The sequence below is a fragment of the Pituophis catenifer genome, unplaced genomic scaffold (assembly GCF_029215685.1).
Source record: "Pituophis catenifer annectens isolate HBS135680 unplaced genomic scaffold, rPitCat1.0.hap2 SCAF_1, whole genome shotgun sequence".
In the NCBI taxonomy this organism is placed as follows: domain Eukaryota; kingdom Metazoa; phylum Chordata; class Lepidosauria; order Squamata; family Colubridae; genus Pituophis; species Pituophis catenifer.
In genome coordinates, this window is record NW_027256881.1 from 34,665,560 (window position 1) to 34,690,728 (window position 25,169).

A 25,169-nucleotide genomic window follows, 5' to 3' on the forward strand; every position below is an offset into this window, starting at 1 on the left:
GAAGCTGAGGAATTGAACTAAGCCAAGAAACATCAGGACTTCTGTGATTCAAGTCCTTACTGGGAGAGCCAGACAGCATGATTGTCCATTCCTATTCCTATTCTCAAAATAGTACTTCTAATAGAGTGATTTTTAAAATCTACATTAACTTTAACTTTATCACACCACAGAAAACCATGCCATTCAAACCCCAGATCACAGCCTTCAAGTTTTAAAATGCTTTTATTTCTCACCAACACCCACTCTTTCAGCCAACTCAAATAACAGACTATAAAATGCAACTTCAAATCAGCCTGTCCCAAAGGAGTTCCCCTATTTCTATTTGTCACATATGAGCTTATGTATTTTCCCACACTATAAGAACAATATGAATAAGGGTTCCAGAAATACATGGTACTTTTCCATAGATAACCTTGAGTTAAATTGCTAAAGACTCTGAAATGTGAACAATGTCAGCATTTAATACTGCTTAGTAGGTAGAAAAGTGACTTCATAGCTATGTTATTTAACTATCTCAGAAATACTGAGAGTGAATCAAAGTGTATTTCTAGAGTATCTTTAATTATTACAGCTGCAGTGTGGTTACAGTCAATTGTAAGACTAAATATAATTTCAGCACTCAATATGTGCCCTATAAAAGAATACTCTAATAAAGCAAATATCATAGGGATTCATCAAATGTTCTCTCTAACCTATTACCCCGTCTGCAGTTTACAAGCTTGTATTGTTTCCTGCAATTCCCAGAGCGGGTTGGAGAAGAAAATTCAATTTTAGTTATATGAATTTATTGAAAAAAGCAAGCAAACCCATTTATAAATGTTAATAAAGAGAAAGGATTGGGAATGGAGAACATATGGAGTAGAGAAGGAAAGTGGCGAACTGGAGAAAGAGAGAATCAGGGAAAGACAGGAAAATCTGAGGAAATTGAAAATGGATTCAAAGTTACTTGGAAATTAGGTAAGCCATTTCTTAATCTACAATATTTATGAATCAATTTAACATAAGGATTTGTGTGAACAATTAGATGCAAGCTTGCTTATTGTTAATAAGAAACTATATGGCCAAAAACAAAGTCATTGAGAAACAAGGGGAAAATAGCACAATAAAATTTTAAGTCCTACATACATATGAAGGGGTAAAACCCTTCTAAATTGAGAAGTGTAACTTAGTTCTAATGATGACATATTATTCTTAATAGTTATAGAACAAGGGTGTCAAACTGGATTTCTTCGAGGGCTGAATCAGCATTGTAGTTCTCCATGGGCTGGTGGGAGATCAGGGAGCAGGGAGCGTGCGGCCCTGTTACGAACCGGTAGTAAAGGTAAGTAGAACCCACCCCTGCAGGGGACCTTATCAGAGGTGAAATACTCCCGGTTCGGACCGGATTACCCTATCCGGGAGTGATGGCGGCGGGTGGTTTGGAGAAATCCCTGCCCCCCCACCCATGCCCAGCTGAGCTGTGTGATCATCAGAGGCTTTTTATTTTTATTTTTAAAAGCATTTTTTCTACAACCCCTTCAGCCGAAAAAATGCTTTTAAAAGTAAAAAAAAAAAAAAAAAAAAAAGCTTCTGATGATCACTCGGCTCAGCTGGGATCATCAGAGGCTTTTAAAAGCATTTTTTTTTACAACCTCTTCGGCCAAAGAGGTTGTAGAAAAAATGCATTTAAAAGTTAAAAAAAGTTGGCCACGCCCACTCAGTCATATTACCCTCTCACCAAGCCAGGCCCACAGAACCGGTAGAAACAAATTTTACATTTCACCACTGGACCCTATACAATTTCAGACAGATGGCTAGCCAGTCTTTTCTTAAAAACCTCCATTGATGAAGCATCTACAACTTCTGAAGGCAAGCTGTTCCAGTGGTTAATTGTTCACATTGGTTAGGAAGTTTCTCCTTAATTCCAAGTTGCTTCTCTCCTTGATTCGTTTCCATTCATTGTTTCTTGTCTTGCCTTCTGGTGCTTTGGAAAATATGTTGATCCCCTCTTCTTTGTGGTAGCCCCTCAAATACTGGAATACTGCTATGATGTCACCACTAGTTCTTTTCTCTAAACTAGCCATACCCAATTACTGCAACTGTTCTTCATATGTTTTTGTCTTCAGGCCTTTAATCATCTTAGTTGCTCTTCTTTCCAAAGTCTCAATGTCTCTCTCTTTTTTTTGTTTGTTTGTAATGTAATGTACTAAAAACATTGAGTACCAAACAAACTACATGACTTACCATATGACCCTTTGTTTTGGCCAGGAAGGACTTCCTGTCTGTCTCTTTTCCTGTGTCAGCAACCTTCCTAGCATGTCTATTCTCCACAGCTGTCCCCCTCTTCCTATTGCAGTACATTGGGTTCCAAACAAATGATGAGAACTGGGACAACATTTTCATGTCAAAATGCATTCAGTACCAAATTTCATGAATTTTGAAGAAGTCGAGTTCCGAGGTACCACTGTGTTAGAGTATAATTTTCTGTCTTTTCTATTTTTGCTCTTGTTCCCTTTCTGCTTTCCCTCCTACTCCCACATCTCTCAACAAAGTCCTTGGACAGTTGTTTGCAAGTGTGTGGATTTCTTTGGCTTATTGTTGCCAGTATGGGAGATTTAGAAGCCTGCATGTCTGGACTGCTACTACCTCTTTTTGATAACTACTATATTATTAATGCACATAAGACATAAAATTAATATTGCAATATGCTTTTTTTTCTTTTTTGTTTCAATAGTTTTTAAGTGATGTAAGAAATCAAGGTATTTCACTGGGTCTTAATAACAAAGAGATGGAGGCAAAGTTTACATTAATAATTGGATGACTTTCCTGAGGAATTAACTGCTGACTGAAAAATAAATCTCTCACTACATGAGACATGATTATTGACATTTTCCTGTTATTCTGTGTAGCTTTGACAGCTGGATGAAAGGTAAAATATCAAAATAAGAAATTGTGTCATCTTGCAGAAGAAGAAAAACTCTTTCAAAGGGGTTTACATCAAAATGTTGTTTAAAATATATGTTTAAAAATATCAAAATATTTTATTACAATTTCTGAATAACAAAATTAAATTTAAAATATAAATTTCAGAATAAAATTATATCAATAATAAAATCATATACAGGTGTTTTATTATATCTGCCATAGAAGGCAAAAGATAAAACATTATGCCTAAGTCTGAAGAATTTAATATGCTCAGATAGTTCACAGGTTTTCAGGTCCATGGTGCTAAGCATTCTGAGCTCCATGTTAGGGAGCTAATTTCAGTGTGTGCTACATCCTTCAGTTTTGATATATGATCATTTTGGCTTGATAATAGCCAGCAGAGTTTAGCTGTTCTTTAGATAGGCCAATAGTGGTTAATTTATTTTCTAATGTCAAGGCCCATGAGAAGCATAGTCATCCATTAGAGTCAGTAGTGTTGGGCCTAATAGGAAAAAAAAAGAAGAAGAAGCTTCAACTAATAAGTCAAAATTGCCCTCCAAGTCTTATGTTTGATTTTGGGCACCTCTACCTCAAGTTTGAGGGCTTCATTAATATTGCTTTTTGGTGTAGCAAGTATTGATCAGAAATTTATATGACCATGTGAGGTTGTTCTGTAATGAAATGGCTAACCTATGCTGCATTTATTGTAAGATCTGGGGCAATGTTTTGCCTTCAAATGTTTAAGGGCTGCAAGAACAAATCCTCCTCCTCCTATATCTCCAAATAGCCATCAAGGATCTACCTGCTGTTTCATTTATATGTTCATGGTGGGCTTTCCAAGAGGTATGGAATATTGTCACAAGATATTTGAAAGATGTTTCTTCTAAAGTGATTTGTTCTAAAACCATTATGCTGGACTTTTGGTGGTTAATATTTACCTTATGTAGACCACAAAAATGTGTAACAGCACTCAATGTTCTTCTAAACCCAGTTCAAGAATAAGAAATGATCACAGCATATAGAAAAAGAGGAATCTAATATCCAAACATTTAAGGAGTTTAAACAAAAAAGGGATCTAGGATCTTTGCCACATTGTTGATATAAAAATTGAATAGTGTGGGTGCTATGTACATCCTATGTTCATAGTTCCAATGATACCTGTGTATATTCCTTGTGAGTGCTCTTTGAGAGCTACATTTTACTCAAAACAAGATGTAGCTTCTGGATTAGAAATCACAATTGTCTGTCAGTGTTGTATTTCAGATATTTTCCTATAACAGGAAAATTTGAAATATTGAATCAAATTCTGACTTTAACTCAAGAAAAGCTGCATATAAGAGAGATTTACATTTATGAATAAAATTCTCTATTATAAAGCACAGGACAAATACTTCATCTAGTATGGAATGGCCTATTTACAATCCAGCCTATTTGAGTCCGATAATTCCTTTGAAATCTAGCCAGACCTGTAAATTCTAGTTCAAATATGCTCTATAAGTTCACATCATTTTTACAATTGGGGATCATTATTGCTTTTCTTCAGTACTTATATTTGAGATATTAACTTTTGGACACTATGGATAAACAGAGAACTAAAGAGAGATACCAACCAATCCAAATGTTGCTTGAGCATCCCTGGTAGAATATAGTCAGAACTAGGAGTTTTCCATAGGTTTAGGGATTCTGTAAGTTGAACAGTTTCTAAGAAAATTACTGGTGGCCAATACTCATGTTCTATTCCAGCAAATAGCTTACTAATACTACTGTTTTTATGTGTTTGTTTGTTTGTTTGTTTGTTTGTTTGTTTGTTTTTTATTAACAAATTTATTTAGCTGCCAGGTCATATATACAGTAGGTGAGTCAGAGTGGCTTATAACATTTAAAAAATCCACCACAAAATAAAAAAGCATTAAAAAAATCCCACCTCACCCCATCCCACCTCAATTAAAATGTTCTTTCCATACAAAGATGTTCACCCAATACATTGCAAACTTGTTATTCTTTTAAAAACTATTTTATATGTATAACTAAATTGCTAAGAAATTCTTTTATTTTGTTTTTTAGTTTTTCAAAAATTCTGGTCCAGTTGCCATTCTGTTTGACCACTGCCAGACTTCAGATCTAGACCTTTCCCTTGACTGAAAGAAAGCAGCTGTCATTTTAAGTTATGTCTAATCAACATTTACTGAAAAGAAAAACTCTAAGAAATGTAGAATTAGATGTACAAAAATGTTTTATAATAGGAGGAGGAAGAAATTGGGGAAATTCTGGGCATGAAAAAGCTGGGACTGTTTTAGGACTGACATAGCTGATATTACTGCTAAAATATATATCATATGTTAATTCATTGCATACAACCACTTTCATTAGAATCATAATAGTGCAAAATTAACATAGTAACAAATAAGTGTGCTTTTTTGGGGGTAGTATGTAATGCTTTGTCCAAATTTTTTATCGTTATTTTGAAAAAAAAAAAAAAGTTTTCTTTTACAAGGGAACTTTAAAAAAAAAAAAAAAACATCCCCCATTGGCCACTATAATAAATACAAAATGTACCTATGTGGAAGGTTAATTTTAGAAAATCATTCATCTAATATATTGTATAGTTTGACCTTTAAAAAAGTAAATGTGAATGTTCTGGTTTGAGTCAAATACATCTCAAGGGATAAGAAGAAAGTGAGTAAGTTCAACAATATTTTATTTAGGAATCTGATTATTTCAAATACAAAAATGCCAGTTCATTAGACTTCTGAAATTCACTTTTGGTCAGATCTGTGGCTATAAAGAAGATACTCAAAATAGATTTAGGTAAATTTATTGGAGGTTGGGATCCATTCTATAATTCATATTCTTTCATTCTGATTAATAATTGAGATTTTGTTTTAAAATATGGATATGAGAACATATATTTCCAGGTGAATTTCCTAATCTGTGCAATTTTGCATGCAGTTTAGCATACACAGAGACACATAACTAACAATATATTTTGAATTTTCATATGAAAATTGCAAAGGATCTTCAATATTAATAAATATTAATATATTAATATTGTATTAATAAAATATTAATATCGATGTTTTTACTAATACTATAATACAGACCTTTTTCCTAAATGGTACATTTTTCTAATTTTTTTAAATTATTCAAGAGCATTGTTGATTGACAATCTGCATTGCAATATCTGAAGTAGTGTGAATGTGAATGGACAGCTGTGTTTAAGTTTACATAATGGATCAAAAAGCATGTAGGTTCTCATTAAAAAGTAAACTAAAGTAATTTACCGTCCCTGATTCCTCTTTGGGAAAAAAATCAATCTTTTAGCAGTAGGCAAGTAGGGTAGTACTAATTCCATCTCCCTCACCTTCCTAGAAACCATACTTACAAAAATTACATGTAACCTTAAGATTAGTCTCCTTTAAAATATTTGTTTCTGGTAAATACAAACAGGCTGTTTTTCTGATATTAAATACAGTCTTCTTCCTTTCCCATTCAACCCCCCCACTCCAACCAAGAACACAACTTGACACTTTTCACTAATGTTTTTTAATGAACCAAAATATAATGAAATTTGCACTGAAGATACCCAGCCTGGTGTTGCCTGGCAGCAGAGTGGCATATGGTAAAACAGTTGTAATTTATTGGCAAGTGCTTTGCAATTCCCTATCTTTCCTTATTTTGGAAAGCCATTGCATTCTGGCAGAGTGGACTGTGTCTTGATGTTCTCTGCTGAAAAAGAACTGATTGCTGCCAACAAGTAAACACTCCTATTTTCAACCAAAATACCTCCTGAATTTCTATGGAACAGAACTTCATCTTTAAAATAAGCATTTACCTTGACTACAGGTGCTGTATGTGTGGAAATATAGAGAAGAAAAATACTGTTATATTTCTTTCCTGTACGTACTCTAAAATTCCTAGATTTTAAGCCATTGTTTTAACTGGATTATTTTAGTCTGTGATTTATGATTAAAATTCATACCAGAATCTTCAATCCCTGAGTTAAGTACTGGTAGTTATTAAACAAGATGCCACATAGCTGATTTGCTTAATGACCACAATCTTGGCACTCCCACTTGCAGTCATTAAACAATCTTCCATGTTATTAAGTGGGTGGAGCAAAACAGTTATCTTCTGGAGGGACTGAGCCTTGCATAGGGCTGAAACCCTCTCACAGGGGCCCCTTTCACTCTCAAAGAGGCTGGCTGAAAAAAATCTATCCTGAAATCCAAGCAGAATTTTGACACAGGGCAAATCAGGGCATTTGTATCCAGCTCCCAGAGATAACAGAACTCCCTCTGCCTTCTGAAGGCTGGTTGCAAATGCCCCATATTGAAAACACTCCATGCCAAAATCCTATTTGGGTTTCAGAATGGACCTTTTTCAGCCAGTCCCAAGAAACCAGAAGGAGTTCTCTCAGCAAGTGACAGTGACCTTCCACACTGGCTTCTGGATTTATTTTCTGAGGAAGCCCACAAGGAAGATTGCAAATGGCAATCACAGGATCTCAGAGTGCTTGACAACCAGTGGTAAGTGCAAACAGATTGCCAAGCTCCCAGATTGTAATAATGAGACTGTGGGGGCACTGCAATGGCTATAACTTTGAACATAGGCCCTAAGTTCCTTTGTTCAGTGCCATCATGATTTCAAATGGTCACTAAACAAGTGGTCATTAACCAAGGACTTCCTGAAGCTCTGTTTAGAGATGATGGAGGAGGGATTTTATACTATGTGAATATTTCTCATTAGGATCTGTATTTTTAGGCAACTCTGCATAATTACATGGACCTATCTATATGTCAAAAAGACCCAAATTCTTGTTCTTGTTTATAAACCAATGATTTTTTAGTTCATTATCTTTGTAACTTTGTAACAAAATATTATTTATAGTATAGTCTCTAATCAAATAACTGGTCCATTATAAAAATCAGTGTGGAACTTAGAATTTTCCATACTAACTAGATATGTCACAGAAATGCTTGGAATAGGAGAAATCTACTTATTCCTATTTATAATTACATCCTTCAAATGATAGGACACAGATAACTGAAGTAATAATAGCTATACAGGGCCCCTTTGAAATTATAGATGTTCTTTTAAAAAGAGTTTTGTGGTTGTTGTTCATTAGTTTTTGGTAATCTAAAATATTATTGTGCTAAAACAGCCATTTGTTTCTGATTATATTAAAAAAAGTGATGACTTGATCACTAGCAGTTATATTTGTCATTTATCATTTACAAAGAGACATTGTTAATAGCTATCAATGCATATTAAGATTGAATAAAACAACTAAAATACAAAATGATAAAAATGGCATGAAAAGCATCAGAAATAATGTTTGTGATGTTGTATGAGATAAAGTAAAGCTCTTTCTACTTTAAATGATAATGGCAAATGTCATATGAAAATATCTGTTTAATTTGCAATTCACACTTCAAACTCAGATTCTCTTGATAAATCTAATATGTCATAGGACATTAGAGTTAGTATGTTCGTGCAAATATTTTTCCATTGCAAATTGTTTACTGCAATTCTATCTGCTTGAAAATTGTATGAAGTCAGTTCAGATACATCTTAGACCCTGTACAAGGACATATGGAAGTCTAGGTTATAGCTGATGATCTCTCAGCCTAGACAGGATTGAATGGAGCACTGGTTATATAAAGTATAGCTTTCATGGGAAACAGAGATACATAAACTCTAACCCTACAAATCTGTACCTAATTTCTAATGAAGATTTGAGGAAAGACACTGGAAATACATTATTTTCTTTAATAAGAGCATTCCAGTTCATCAACTGATCAACTTTCATGGTAGCTTTGTACTTGATTTTTTAAATTCTAAATTTATGAAGAAAGTAGCAGATTGGGATATATTTTAACGTTTTACAATAACACAATTAACTTCACTGAATTAACCAATAGATTCTGGGTGCTACAAAAGGGCAACATAATCTTCAATTTATTTTGTGGAATTTCTTGCCCCTTGTAGACAACTGTGATTGCCTTCGTTTTTCAGATTTCTAATTCTCAGTTTGATTTAAATAATTCAGCATAATGATGTTTTAAAACTGACAACAGCAGGTTTAAAATAGCAGATGGTGTAAATGAGGGTAAAGACCTATGACTGTTGTTTGACTATAACTCTGTTTTATGTTTTATATTGGATGAGTTGACTGTATGAGAAGAAATACTCCCTGGCACAGTGTTCAGTTAATCTAAAGCTCGTTTTCTGACAGTATCCAAAAACTACCTCTGGTGGAAGATGATATTGCATGAAGTTGAATATCATAAAAAGGCAAAAGTGATTAGATATTTTGGTATATTTGTACCCACACAGAGAAACTCTTCATACTGTTAGAAAAATACACTCAAATATGAAGTTTTGTATTCTTGTTAATTAATAGAATCTTTTGTGCACCAAGTTGAATAATTCACACTTCTGTACAAGATTTAACAGAAAGTTTTAGCCCTCAAAATGGTTGAATTTAATTTGCAGCGGCATTACCACTCTCAAGATGGAACATTGCATTTATTGTTTCCTACATGACAAGCCTAATAGCACGAGGGTGGACAACTAAGTCACCAATAGTAGTAATTCTTGCAAATTAGTATATAATATGACTGCACAGTCCAATTAAGCTTAATTCCACAATGTAACTTTTGTAATGAAAAAAATAAATTATTTATTTAAGCAGGAGGAATCTGATATGTTGCATGCAAAATATAGAGAGTTGTTCATTGACCTCGAGTTTCTAATTCTACATTCCCCCATATCTCTTTGATCAACTACCAAAATTTATAATGGCTAGTTGCTCTGAGACATCAGAACGCTTACAACCAAGCCCTCAGCAAATACATTTGAGCTCCTTTCTCTGACAGTGGGCTTCTAGGTAGACTTACTAAATAGTATTCTTATAATTAATATTGAGAATCAGCAATCTATATTTGTCTTAGAATTAAATCAGTGCAATATATGCATGCAATTTATTTAATATTATTATTTATTATCTACCCCAGGGGTTCCCAATCCCTGGGCCTCAGCCCACTACTGGGCCTTGAGTCATTCATAATCAGGCAGTGGAGGTAGGGGGTGAGCATGCCTGCATGCACATCCCCACCTACATGTGAGCCCAGCACCCATGCAAATGGTCCACAAAGATGGAAAGGTTGGGGAACTTTGATCTACCCAGTGGTGAGTTGTTCCTGGTTCTGTCCAGTTCTTACGAACCAGTAGTAAAAGCGGCGGGAGGCTCCACCCACCCACCCAGACATCATAATGGATGATCTGAGCATGCGCAGAAGCACGCACTCCCGTTGCGAACTGGTAGTAAAGGTAAGTAGAACCCACCCCTGGATCTACCCCTTTAGTGCCCTAGGCAAAATACAAAGTTACTAAGAAGACATTTTAAATAACAGATAATTTAAACAACATTTGAAAAAACAATAAAACTATGAGAGCAAAATAACACTAAATAGTATAGGGAGAAAATGTCAGTAAAGAATGGGTATGTAATGAAAAAAAAAATAATAGAAAAGGAGAGTTGGCTTGGTACTAAAATATTAACAACAACATTGAAGTGTCATTGGAAGAGTTTGAATTTTGTGTTTTCTGCCATTGGCTATTGTGTTTTTGTCTGATTATTGTCTTGGTTATATGCAGTGTCTTTGAGATACAACACTCACCCTTAGAAGACATGTTGTATCTTTGTCAGCATTTCTTTTCTGCATTTGGCTCTTCTTGTTCAATGGAGATTAGTTAACCAGAGCAGATATGTCATGTGGGCTGTACTTCTATTTATCCAACTCAAAAAGCTGTAATTGGGTTGCTAATACAAGATATAATCTAAGCAAAATGTCAATCCTGCACCTGATGGCTGACAGTTGCCACAATAGAACTTGTATACCCTGTATTTACTTGGAAGACAGAGAAATTGCAGGATTTTACAACTACTGGTTAGACATCTGTAGATTCTAAGCTTCCATTATAATGAAAAATAGGCCTTTTGTAAAAAAATTCTTTTCATTTCTGAATAAATTAAACAGTAAGCAACTCTCCATTGTTTAAAAGAAATGTGAAAGCTATGATTCAAAGATATCACCCCCAAAATATATGATTAAAAACTACCATAATTATTCTTGGAAGAGTATATGCAGATTTGACGTTATTTGGAGGGCATTAGAATATCATTAGGTTTAATGATATTCCAGTCATGAACAGTATTTTTCAAAATATAGTATTGCTGAAGAATATAATTTCTGATTAATAAGAGTTGCTTTCCCCCAGCTGTAGGATTCTGTGGATTTAAGTTCTTATTATGATGCATAACTAGGCAGTTATAGGGATATGGATATAAACATAAGTTGCAGAAATTTTGCCATAATCAAGTAAAATGTGGAAATACTGTACTGTACTGTACACATTAGATCAGTGTACATGAAGCTGTTCTGTTCTGTTAGAGTGGCTGTTAAAATAACCTAGGAAAGGAGGATGTGACAAGTAAACACATCTCCTTTATATATAAAAAAACACCTAAAACAATAAGAATAATGTTACTCACTGAGCCTATTCAGACTTGAGTTGGTATTTATATTTCTGGCACTGTCTTTCAGGTATCCATAGTTCAGCAACTTTTCAAAGTATGCTCTTTCTTTCTTTTGCTATCTAAAACTCACATAACTGAGATATAGAGTGTATAATGATGATGGTTAACATTTCTGTTATTCAGAGTGTGATCTTTGATCATACTGAAATAAATGAAATCTTTTTATTTAGCATTTTGGATAAAGCATATCAGTGCAACTTCTTTGGAATTTTTTACTGATTACCAGAACAGGGCTGCAAAAATCCAGTGTCAGGAAGAAAGTCAAGGAGGTTTTCTAAGTCTCTTTGCTACCATCCGGGCTCATCCAAATTTTTGCAACCAAGATCTGGTAGTTTAGCCTCCATATTTCATTTCAAAAGATAGCTTTAAAGGAGATAGAAGTAGAACAAAAAATATTGAGAGAATGGTGAGTCTGCGATGATTTTGATGATGATCATCATCATCATTATCATCATCATCCCAAATGAAGCATTGTTTTGAAGTAGTTGTGGGGCTTTTACACTGATTACAAACAGGGGCATGACAAAGTAGTAACAATGGTGCATTGGAAGATCTGCAAGAAAGAACTGGTGGGACAACAAAATAGTGAAAGTAATAGAAAATGAAGAAGGTAAAGTGCTCTGGGACCTTAGAATTCAAAGAGACAAACATCAAGACAAAAATATTTCAAGGTGACTCAATATCACTGTGTCACATAACACCCCAGAATTAACAAATGTTGATAAGAAAAACAAAACATACTCTACTCTCATAGTTCATGTAGCCATTTCATGGAACCTACTGTAGTCATCAAACAAGAACTACATGTTTATATAACAGACCCACATAGATGTAAGTCCAAAGATGACTATATTATCACAAAGATGACATCGATTTAAAAGATAATTAATGCCTAATCCACTGTTTTCAAACTGGATGAAATAAAATAATCAGAATATGACTTGGATTACTGTGAACCAACTTGAATAGAATCTGATCTTGCTGTTCTTCCTAATTCTTTCTCCATATTTTTGTTTCTATGTTCTCATAAGTGCTTATTTTGTTTTCTATACTACAATCTAGATACTAAAGGAGGATCAGATAAATCCAGGCTTACAGCTGTTTTCCTTAGTGTTAAAATAATCAGTTTTGCCTTCCATTTGCAGAGCAGATAATTGGGAGTCTTCTACAAATGTGCAGGAAATCAGGATGAAACACATAGCAGTAGTGTTTTTCCCGCAGTTTGCTGCTACTGTTTTTTTTTTAGATGTCACCATAATAAAAAATTATTTTGCAATGATTTTCAACATTAACTTTGTCATACCATAGGTAACAGTGCTATCCAAATCGTAATTCATGACCTTCTAAATCAAGTAGCCTTGTATCCTAAGAGTTTGGAATACAGATAAAACAAACTTTCTGTAAAGTTGCCTCTCTGGGTGTCACCCCATGAAGCTTTTTTTAAGAAAAGAAATGGTGGCGAAGCAAGACTGGTGGATTTACTGTCAAATAATATCTTTTAACTTTGGTTATCCTGTCCTTAAGTCTAAGGAGGGGTTAGAATCAGAAGGATGTGTCTGCCATTGGTTTACATATTTACAATTGAAAGGAAGATTTAAAGCAGACAAAAAGAGTTATGAGTTTGATTTTGTGAAAGATGAAATGGAAATCCTATTGTGTGGAAGTGATGAACATATTATTGCTAAAGTTTATAAGTTGTTATTGAATTTGAATTTGGAGATTCAAAGCACTGCATGATTCAGTAGGTAAGGAATTTTGGATATAATGTCATGCTTGAACAATGGGAGAATATGTGGACGAAAGGTTTAAAATGTAGACTAAATTATAACTTAAAAGAAAAAAAATTAAATCATGATGTATCGTTGGTATTTTACACCAGATAAGTTATGAAGAATATATAAAGATATTTCAAATGAATGTTGGAAATGTAAAAGTAAAGAAGTGACCTTTTATCACTCATGGTGGTCATGTAACAAAGCAAAGAAATATTGGAGTAGGATTTATATCTTAATACCAGGGGTGGTATTCACTTACCTTCACTTCTGGTTCACAAATGTGAGCGCACATGGCACCTACACACATGCACAGAGTGTTTTCGGACATGCACAGAGGGTAAAAAATGACATCAGGGCAGGTGGGCAGAGCCTCCGGCAGCCGCCGCTACCGGTTCGTACAATCCGGATAGAACCGGTTGAATTGCACCACTGCTTTATAGAAAAGATTCTCAAAGTGAATATTAAGATAAAGCTAAAAACTTTTTTTTTGGGGGGGGGAGTTTTAATGGAAAAAGACTTGGAAAAAAAGTGGAACTTTGATACTATATATGTTGACAGCAGCAAGATTACTTTATGTGCAAAAATGGAAGGAAAATTTGATTCCCACAGTGGATGAATGGCTGCAGAAGTTGATGGAGTTAGCAGAGATGGCCAAACTGACTGCTTTGATTAAAGACAAAAATACAACTACCATATTTTTCTATAAGACGCACTTCCCCTCCCCCAAAAGTGGATGGAAATGTCTGTGCATCTTCTAGAGAGAATATTGGTGTTGGTGTGGCACTGATCAGCTGTTCTAGTCAGCAGGGATAACTGCCACCACCTATCGCCGCCTATCACTGCCGCCCGCTCATAGCGATCGGTGGCAAATGGGCTGCAGTGAATGGGCAGCAGCAGTGGTGAACAGGTGGCAGCGAACGGGCCATGGTGAACAGGCTGTGGTGAATGGGCCACGTGAATGTGCCGCAGTGGCTGCAAACGGGCCATGGAGGTAGAGGCAGAGGCAGATTTTTTTTTCTTGTTTTCCCTCTCTAAAGCTAACGTGCAGTTTATAGTCCAGAGTGTTTTATAGTCCTGAAAATATGGTACTTTTGTTTCTACTTGGAAACCCCTTCTGGACTTTGTGCTTGGGGTGGAAAAAAATGAAACTTTGATTTTCGTTTTTGCTGTTTAGATTGGTTTGTTGTTATAGAAATGGCTAGTTTATACTATTATATAAAAGTAAAAAGTTGAGATTTGATGTTATTCTACTGCACCAAAGGGAGTTGGAAGTCAACACCTTTTCTTTCTTTTTCCCACAATTTTCCCTTCACTTTTCCCTCCGCTATCTTTCCTACTATTTTGTTTTGTATCTTTATATCTTATGGTATTAATACTTAAACTAAATTTATCCACAAAAAAAAAATGAAGTTGTCACCATGAAAGTGAGACTCTTCAAGAGGGAGAAGGAGGGGCAAGATAAGTGGATAGAAAAAGCTAAGTAGGGACAAACTTTCCAATGCACATTTCCACTGTCATTAGAGAGACAACTTGACTTCGGCATAGTAAATTATTACCAAACAATACATCTAAGTGGTGTAGTATGGGTGACTATTTCATAATTGCATTAATCTGGTTGGGAAAATTTATTATTGAGATTTTGGTACTATTACTATGTTTGCCCGAAAATAAGACCCTATCTTATATTTTTTTTGAACCCTGAAAGCAGTGCTTGGCCTTATTGCCATGCACTCAAAAGCCCGATTGGGCTTATTATCAGGGATGTCTTATTTTGAGGGAAACAGGGTATGTGATAACTTTTCAGCTTTTCGTGTCTTGAGACTTTACTAAATGAATGATAGAAGCTCTTTTAATGGGAACATATTTAAAATGGTTGGATACTCATGGCAGAAAGAGCAATTCACCACAGCTCATTTGTTTTAGATAGACTACCATTAAGTGAATTAAAGCCTCTCCACTATTAAACAGCTAGGTGTATCTATGTTTATGTTTAAAAAATGCTTGATGCATCACTGGAACTTCCTCAAAGCATTTTAAAAGCAATAAAAGAATTAGCATAGTGCTAATGAAGTGACTTCGGCTTATTTATTATTTTAATGAAGCATGAATACATACCTGTATTTTCCTTTACTATTATAGAAATCATTATTAGAGCCATTGACCAACTACTGTACTGAATGTTAGCTGATCATTTGTACTTTTACTGAACAATGAATCAATTAGTACAGGGGGAAAGGGAAGGATGGAATCTAATTTTATAATGAGGGAGTAGTGTTAAAAGAATATATTTTCATGTTCAAAAGCATCAGGTAAACAAAGGTATTAGCCAAATTGTTGTTTTAAAAACCATTGATGTGCCACATTGAAAAAACTTCAGTAGGCATTTGGTATTATTGATCCCATGTGGGGTGCCTTCTAAATTTTTTGGAGTCTTCAGGACTGCTTATGTGAAAATAATTACCTTATGCAATTAGTTTGAATAGCACAAATAGTTTCATCTCTGGTAATTCTATCCTTTTCAGTGCCCAATAGAAAGGGCAGTTTCTTATCATTGGCAATCATTGGAGTGCTTCCTCCCCCCCAACATAGTATTTTCAGAACATTAACAGAAATAAATAAAGTATAGAAACACATCAAGAGTCCTAGCCCTGCATTGATCTAGTTATAAGGAATTCTGTTTTAAAACTGTGTAATGTGATTTGGCTGCATATTATTAAAGAGCACAACATAGAACAATTGTCCCAGAAGACTACTGTAATTTTAATTTGAGTGGAAGTGCTGATTTTGCATGATTAAACTGAACGTGCCTGAAGGTCTCAGCTCAAGTAAGGTAATAAATAACAGCATATTGAAAATCTCCATATGTTGCAGTTTCAATGTAAACCAATATTAAACCAGCCCTGAGTCCTTCGGGAGAAGGGCGGTATAGAAATAAAATTATTCTATTCTATTCTATTCTATTCTATTCTATTCTATTCTATTCTATTCTATTCTATTCTATTCAATATCATACTGAGTTGAACAGCAACAATTTAAATGAGACAATTTTAAGTCATGTTTTTGCTTTAATATTAGATTACTAGACTAAAGAGTACAGGAACAAACATAGATACATTGCAATGACTCCCAACTCTCCTTTTAAACTAAAAATATAAGTGGTAACTTGGCTAGATAAATGCTTTACTACTCAGATTACACAATGCATGCTTCCTAGGGTTATTCAGTGTATCAGAATTGATTGTAATAGAGATGTTTAAGAACACATGGGTAGATGAACACATTATCATTATAACTCATTACAATTCATTAAAGCAACTGGATCTGTTTACAAATTTTCATGCAATTCTAACAAAAATATTTTTCTAACATGTTTTATTGTATTCATCTTTCTATAAAGATTCACACTGGACCTATACTGAGGATTAAATCATTTTTCATTTTGAAATAAATTGGCATCCAATACAATGTTCTAGCAGAAACACTTGAGTTCTTCCAGGTTACAGAGTTTTGTACTAATTGAACTTTCTGGACTAGACACAATCTCATCTAGAGCATATTATATTCATGACCTCTGGTAATTTCCAGTGCCTGGTCAATTGTTTTAAGGTCATTTTTCCCATAAAGAAAAGAAATAGGCATATCAAGCAAAGCTGATTAAACCTGTCACTTGCTGTTGGAACAATCTGATAAATGTGAGAGTGATACAGATGCAGAGCCATCTTGCAAACTGAATGCCTCTTTTTTTTTCCCCCTTGGACATTGTGATTACACTAAAAACTAAGTAAAACACCTTCATCTTCAATTTATTATTACTCATCCTATCCAGAGAAGCTACTTAGGGTCATGAATATCCAGATAGTTTCCAAATATCTTAATTATATCCTTCATTGATTTAATAGGGATTGAAAAGTATGCAAGTTAACATGGAACCATATAATGCAGTATCTTCCATTTCAAAGAGCAAAATCTCTTCAAGCAAAATGATCTGAAATCTTTTTCACAGTGGAACCAATGCAAAGCAGTGCTTTCTATTTCCAAATTTCTCAAGTGATCTGGAAAGTGGCTGAGGTATTGAATGCTTCTAAGAGAACCAGAAGAACCATTTTATGCCTTTGAATTGTCCAAATACAAATTTAACTAAATAAAAAAGTATAGTTTCTGTGTATATAGTTCATTATATAGCAGGGCAAATATAAACACTTGCAGTATGGTTTCTAAATAGGTGTAAATGTTTATAAATATTGCAAAATGGTCAGAGTATATAGAAGGGGAAATTTAGAATTTAATTACCATAATCTACCAAATACAAAATTAATTATATTTCAAATTTCTCAAATAGTTATACCTGTGTAACCAAATATCTCCAATACATTATTTCATATATTGTGCATATTACAAATTTATAATTCCAAAATATCTTTGATTTTTGATTCACAAACTTCATCGCCCATTTCTGTTCTTTCCTTTTTTAAACTATTCCTTATATCTTAATAAATATCACTGTAGCTATAAGATAGGAAACCAGTTTTTCCCCTTGTGTGTTGCTATATAAATTGGTACCAATTATAGTTGAGACTGCTAATGTGGATTTTTCTTGTGCAGAAGATAGATTAATAGAGACAAAAACAGATATACAAACACCTATATAAATACTTGTGATTTATCCCTCTCCATGAATTGAATCGGACTGACATTCCAAATTATGCTTTTTCAATCCTTTGACATATACCATAAGTGTGACACCTGCCCACAGATTTCTGGATACGAAAAATGAAATTCATAAGATTTAAGTTAAAACTAAAATTTTAATATTTTTATTTATTTATCTAATAAATACTAATAGTATTTTTTCTAGAACTTCCTCTGAATTTCAGATGATTTTTTTAGAAGTGCATTTTATCCAGAATGAATGAATTGTGGAATGTATAATATGGTTTTTGTCTCTGGACAGTGGTTGAGTGATCTCGAGATAGGGGATATAGTCATCGAGCCCTTGTCATGGTCAGATCACTCGCTCCTTCGCCTTGACCTTTGAACCGCAGCACCCCGCTGCAGGGAGGCGGAACCGGTAAGATGGTACCGCCCCAGGCGCCTGATGGAACCTGATAGGTTCCAGATGGAGCTTGGGCCAATCCCGGAGGTTCTGGCTCACGCCTCATCTGGGGACCTAGTGGCCGCCTGGGATAGGGCGGCTGCTGGAGCCCTGGATCGAGTCATGCCTTTGCGGCCTCTGACCCGGCGCCGATCTCGCCTGGCTCCTTGGTTCACCGAGGAGCTGAGGGAGATGAAGCACCGGAAAAGACGCCTAGAGAGCTGTTGGAGGGCTAGTCTTTCTGAATCTGACCGAACACTGGTAAGATCTCATATTAGGAGTTACCTAGTGGCGATAAAAGCAGCAAAATGCACTCATTTTACTGCTCTTATTGCATCATCAGATAATCGCCCGGCCACCCTGTTTAGGGTGACCCGCTCCCTGCTCCACCAGGAAGCGCGGGAGGACCCCTTGGAGGGAAGAGCCGAGGATTTTGTTCAGTATCTGTATGACAAAATCACTCAGATTCGGGCAGGTCTGGACTCTGACGGGATAGATCCAGCGAGGGTGACGGAGACAGGTCTTGAGACTGTTATCTGGGATGAGTTTGATCCTGTGACCCCAGATGACGTGGACAGGATTCTGGGTAGATTGAACACGACCACATGTTTGTTGGACCCGTGTCCCTCCTGGTTAGTGCTGGCTTCCCGGGAGGTGACGCGAGGCTGGCTCCAGGGGATTATAAATGCTTCATTGGGTGAGGGTGTCTTTCCTGCTGCCTTGAAAGAGGCGGTGGTAAGGCCTCTCCTCAAGAAGCCTTCCCTGGACCCGGCAGTATTGGCTAATTATCGTCCAGTCTCCAACCTTTGCTTCGTTGCGAAGGTTGTTGAGAGTGTGGTTGCGCGACAGCTACCCCAGTACCTGGATGAAGCGTCGTATCTAGATCCATTCCAGTCGGGCTTCAGGCCTGGGTACAGCACGGAAACGGCATTGGTCGCGTTGGTTGATGATCTCTGGAGGGCTCGGGACAGGGGTTGTTCCTCTGTCCTGGTCCTGTTAGACCTCTCAGCGGCTTTTGATACCATCGACCATGGTATCATGCTGCACCGGCTGGAAGGGTTGGGGGTGGGAGGCACCGTTTTACGGTGGTTCTCCTCCTTTCTCTCTGACCGGTCGCAGTCTGTGTTGACAGGGGGGCAGAGATCGACCCCGAGGCCCCTTATATGTGGGGTGCCACAGGGATCGGTTCTCTCGCCCCTTCTGTTCAACATTTATGTAAAGCCGCTGGGCGAGATCATCCGTGGTTTCAGGGTGAAGTACCATCTGTACGCTGATGACACCCAGCTGTACATCTCCACCCCGGACCACCCCAACGATGCCCTTGAAGTGATGTCCCAGTGCCTGGAGGCCGTACGGATCTGGATGGGGAGAAATGGGCTCAGGCTCAACCCATCCAAGACCGAGTGGCTGTGGTTTCCGATGTCCTGATATAGTCAGTTGGCGCCATCGCTGGCTATTGGGGGCGAATCATTGGCCCCCACGGAAAGGGCTCATAACTTGGGCGTCCTCCTGGACTCATGGCTGTCTTTAGAAGAGCACTTGACGGCCGTGACCGGGAGGATTTTTCATCAGGTTCGCCTGATTCGCCAGTTGCGTCCCTTTCTAGATCGGGACTCGTTACGCACAGTCACTCATGCCCTCGTCACCTCTCGTCTGGACTATTGTAATGCTCTCTACATGGGGCTCCCCTTGAGGTGCACCCGGAGGCTCCAACTGGCGCAGAGTGTGGCCGCGCTGGTGGTTATGGGAGCAACATGGAGCTCCCATGTAACACCTCTCCTGCGCGAGCTGCACTGGCTCCCGGTGGTCTTCCGGGTGCGCTTCAAGGTTCTGGTTACCACCTTTAAAGCGCTCCATGGCTTGGGACCTGGTTACTTACGGGACCGCCTACTACCATCAACAGCCTCCCACCGACCAGTACGCTCCCACAGAGAGGGGCTCCTCCAGGTGCCGTTGGCCAAACAATGTCGGCTGTCGGCCCCTAGGGGGAGAGCCTTCTCTGTGGGAGCACCGATGTTCTGGAATGAGCTCCCCCCAGAGATACGGAGGATTCCGGATCTGCGCACCTTCCGCCGCGAGTTGAAGACGCTTTTATTTCATCAAGCTGGCCTCGCCTAAATCTTCTCCCTTTTAAGTGTAAATTCTAAATTTTTAATGTATTTTAAAATATGGGTATCTTAAATTATGGGTATTAATTCAGCCAAATTTATTTAATTCATTTTATTCGATTTTAAATTTTGTATATCTATGTGTTTTATTTCATGGCTGTGCACCGCCCTGAGTCCTTCGGGAGTAGGGCGGTATAGAAATTCAATAATAAATAAAAAAAATAAAATAAAATAAAATTTGCTAAACAAACTGTTAAAAGTGTCTGTATCTTTCTAACTTTCACCTATTTCCTTATTATCTCTCTGTTTATTACTGCTATTAAATATGTATTAATCTCACAAGGAATTGGTATGTGTATGTGGCTCTGTACCAGGAGTGGGTTCTACTTACCATTACTACCGGTTCACAATGGGATTGCAAGCGCAGATTGCCGATGACAACATCCGGGGTGGTGGGTGGGGCCTCCCACCAGTTTTACTACCGGTTCTTGCAAACTGGTCCAAACTGGGGGCAACCCCCCACTGCTCTGTACATGTACCAAAGAAAAGTGGTGTTTCATGTACATAGACAAATTAGGGGGATTAGTAACAAGGATTCAGAATGGTGATCTACCTGTTCATGGTAATCTACTAAATATATTTAGATAGAATTTAGAGAATACAAATCTATTAATAGAATATCACAGATATTGGCAAAAGGTCTGGGTCATTAGAGAAAATAATCATATTTTTGAGAATATAATTAGGTCTGATATATTATGCAGTTGCCTGAATACCTTCATGCCCTTTCAGAAATAGCAGTAGCACTTATATACTACTCCATAGAGCTTTACAGCACTCTCTGGGTGGTTTACAGAGTCAGCATATTGCCCCCAACAGTTAGGATTCTCATTTTACTGATCTTGGAAGGATGGAAGGCCGAGTCAACCTTGAGCCCCAGAATGGAACTTCAGTCTGTGGGCAGAGTTTGCTTGCGATAGTGCATTCTAACCATTGCACTATTAGGGCTCTTTATTTTTATTTCTTCAGCATGATAAAGTACTATAAGTACAAATTGAGCACTTAGCACTATTTTATCTCCACAAATGTTGTAACAGTTAAAATATGATTTATGCTAAGCTGCTTTCCACCAATTCTCCAACTTACTCAAAGTAACTCAATGAAAATCAAATTTCATCAATGTTTCAAACTATTATAGTCAAACTATTATAATTATGTGAGAACAATATTGTTTTACTTATGATAAATAAAGATATACAATAAAAATCCATACTACGAGCTTATAACTTGGAATCTTGATTGTAAGATTCAAGTTGAACAAATATCTAAAAATACAAAATAAAAATATTTTCCTTGTTTGACTAAATCAAAGTATACATGTGGATTATAACTTAAGCAATGATATTTGCTTAAAGCTGGTTGAATCAGTGATTTGTTACAGAAGATCTTATACATGAACTGTGCTATTGATATCTTATCTTTATAGAACTGATTATAACTTATGACTTAATTTTTTCTCTGATGGATGTTTAAATAGCAATAGAAAAGGAAACTGTTTTTCTCTTGTTCTTTGTTTTAAATAACTGTGTGTCTTGGTAAAGAAGGAATGCAAGATGGGGCAGGTCTATTCTCATTCCATCATGTCCCAGATCTGCAGAAGTATGGTCCTTCAAGTGAAACAAGTGAATGGCAGTGTCCTTTCATATTGTACCTGATGTACCAACAAGCAGCTGTTGGTCTTCCCATTCCACCAACTTTTTCTTTTTGAAATAGTCTACATCACTGCAATAGAGGATAATAGTCAGTGCATTTTAAATTATTGTTATTATTTTAAATATTACTTTATTTTTTATTTGGTGAAATATTAACTCCACTTACTGAAATGTGAGCATTCTAAGTACATGCTTCATTGGAAACAATCTATATCTTTGATTACATCCTTAGGCTATAACAATGACAACCAAGAAGCTTGCAATAATTCAAGTATCTCTATATATTCATCTGCCTCCTATACTTCTTGGCTAAAAATTCAAAGTATATCTTGAAATTCAACTTTTTGTTTCACATCTAAGGAAGTCATATATTTCCCTCAAAGGTCATTCCTTTTAAAGGCCCACTCTATTTCTGCTCTAAAAGATTTTTCAAAACCATACTTACATCCTCCAATATTTTGTAGTGAAAGGCATATTTTACATTTTGAAATATGTTATAGATACTACCATAATAGTAGTTCAAGTAGTAGCAAACGCTAATTTCATAGACAGATGAAATCAATAAAATTAAATGATATATAATTCTCCCAATACATGGCAGATATATAGAGAGAGCACCAAAATCAAAGTCATAATTCTGACATTCAGGATATGCATGTACATGCATTTATACACAGAAAAAGAGAGTTATTATAATACTCTATCAGTGCACAGCATCCATTAATCATTATCCATTATCCATTTTTATCTTTTCTTCACGTTAATTCATGAATATACAGAGCCCCACACATAGCAAAGAAATAAATAAGACTTTCTCCTGTTTTTCTCTCTATCTACTGAATCATCTTGACTGATATGTCTAGTACAGGGGTGAAATCCAGCAGGTTCTGACAGGTTCAGGAGGACCGGTAGTGGAAATTTTGAGTAGTTTGGAGAACCAGCAAATGCCACCTTTGGCTGGTCCCAGAGTTGGATGGGAATGGGGATTTTGTCGTATCCTTCCCCTGGAGTGGGTTGGAAATGGAGATTTTTCAGTATCCTTCCCTGGAGTGGGGTGGGAATGGAGATTTTGCAGTATCCTTCCCTGCCACGACCACCAAGCCATGCCCACCAAGCCACACCATGCCTACCAAGCCATGCCCACAGAACCGGTAGTAAAAAAAAATGGATTTCACCATTGGACTAGTAACTCTCATTGCTGTTTATGGGCATCTCCACTGGAGTTCTGCTTGTTTAGTTTCTATTCTTAACATGTTAGGCTTTGTCATTTATTCTTGCCCATTTAATTGAATGGGCAAGAATGGGAGGTGGAAGAAGGCCCATTTATGTGGCCTTCTTCCACCTCCTTTCCTAATAGATAGTGGCCATGAAATCTGTCCCTCTTTAAAACTCCCCCCCCCCCAATCTGCAGACAAGGCTTCAGAACCAAGCACTTGCTTTCAGGTATCTGCATTCTGTAATCACTTGGAATTTTGGTGGATCCCAAGAAGATTAAGGATACTATGGAAAACACAGTTAAATAATACAAGATGCTAGTATCAGGATTTACCCTTTTATCTGGTTCCTGATCACCAAACCTAAGTAATTAATCAAGCACAAATAGCTTTAGTGCATCTTGTAGGCACAGAAATATCTGAATAAGATATAGTAGACATTATACCATTCTATTATTGGTATCATTATTATGATTATTATTACTCTGTTGTTTTGCATATACACTGAGAGCTTCTGCACCAGAGGCAAATTCTTTGCGTGTGTTATCACATTTGGCCAAATAAACTATTCTATATGTCAAAAACTTGGGGGAGGAGGGATGCATTAAATAGCTTTTATTTTTACACATAAATATCCAAAAACTTTTAAAATCTTTTAGATATATAACTTTTTTTTTTATTACAAATTTTCTATGGGGAGACCAGTGATGTTCCCTACTAAGATTCATGAACTTTTAACAGATAATGGATAAGTGCTCAACATCTTCAATCAGAAAATCTACAACATGGGTTTTCAAGCTCATAGAACTGGTTACTTTAAAAAGAAACTCTGAACTCCTGATCAAGACAAAGCAGTGAATTATCCTAAGTCTTGGAAGCTGGACTTCTAACTGGCAGCCCTTCCCTCATCTCTATTTCCAGCGTATCTTAAAAAAAAATAATTGTGGAAGCTATAGCACTGGTTATTTTATTAGCTGCATTTTACTGAAGAGTTTGTTTTGTTGTTTTTTATTCCCTTAGAGAACCTATGATATTCTCATAGAACTTTTAACTTCAATGAAATATAGTTTGCAAATCCCTTCTTTAGATTAGGAAGGCTAAGGCAAGAGGGATTTTTTTTGTGTGTTTTATAGCACCAATCATGTTCCCCTGCCCCACTGTACCTGCTTATGTCAATTTTCCAATGCACAAACATCCTGCCATTTTCGGGGCTCAGAAATGATGAAACATTGTGGATAACACATGCTCTTGAGTCAGTTTTTTTCCCGTACTACTACAGCAAGGGTGGGTTCTACTTACCTTTACTACCTGTTCGCAACGGGGCCACACACGCATGTTTGCTTTGCACACAAACACACTCTTCTGCGCATGCACAGAAGTGTTCTGATGACATTGGGGTTGGTGGGCAGAGCCTCCCACCAGTTTTACTACCAGTTCTATAGAACTGGTGCGAACCGGGGGCAACTCATCATTGTACTGCAGGCTGAAAACAACCAAGAGCCCATGTCAGCCTTGGATGTTTCTTCTGGTAGTGAGTTACATGATGGTTTCTACCCATATTTTTTTCTGCCTGATCTGCCATTCAGGACAAAGCCTGGAAATGTGTATATAAAGCAAGAACATTCAAAATATTTTAAATTATGAAGAAACAAAATCAAAAAGGTTATTTTATAATTATTATTTAAATAGCCTTTAATAAGACTATTTTGAGCATATTGAAAATGTAATTCAATATATTAATTATATTAAATTTATACAAAAT

The 25,169-nt window shown here is 36.4% G+C and overlaps 1 protein-coding gene across 19 annotated transcripts in view; it reads left to right on the plus strand.

Moving 5' to 3' along the window:
* NRXN1 (neurexin 1) overlaps nt 1–25,169 on the plus strand; it is a 952,284-nt gene that overhangs the window by 230,720 nt on the left and 696,395 nt on the right. The window contains exon 6 of one of the 19 annotated variants that reach the window (XM_070932260.1): nt 1,280–1,293. The exons of the other annotated variants lie outside the window; for them this stretch is intronic. Coding sequence (XP_070788361.1) covers nt 1,280–1,293 — 14 coding nt within the window. The remainder of the gene's footprint in view (nt 1–1,279; nt 1,294–25,169) is intronic. 19 annotated transcript variants of the gene reach the window in all.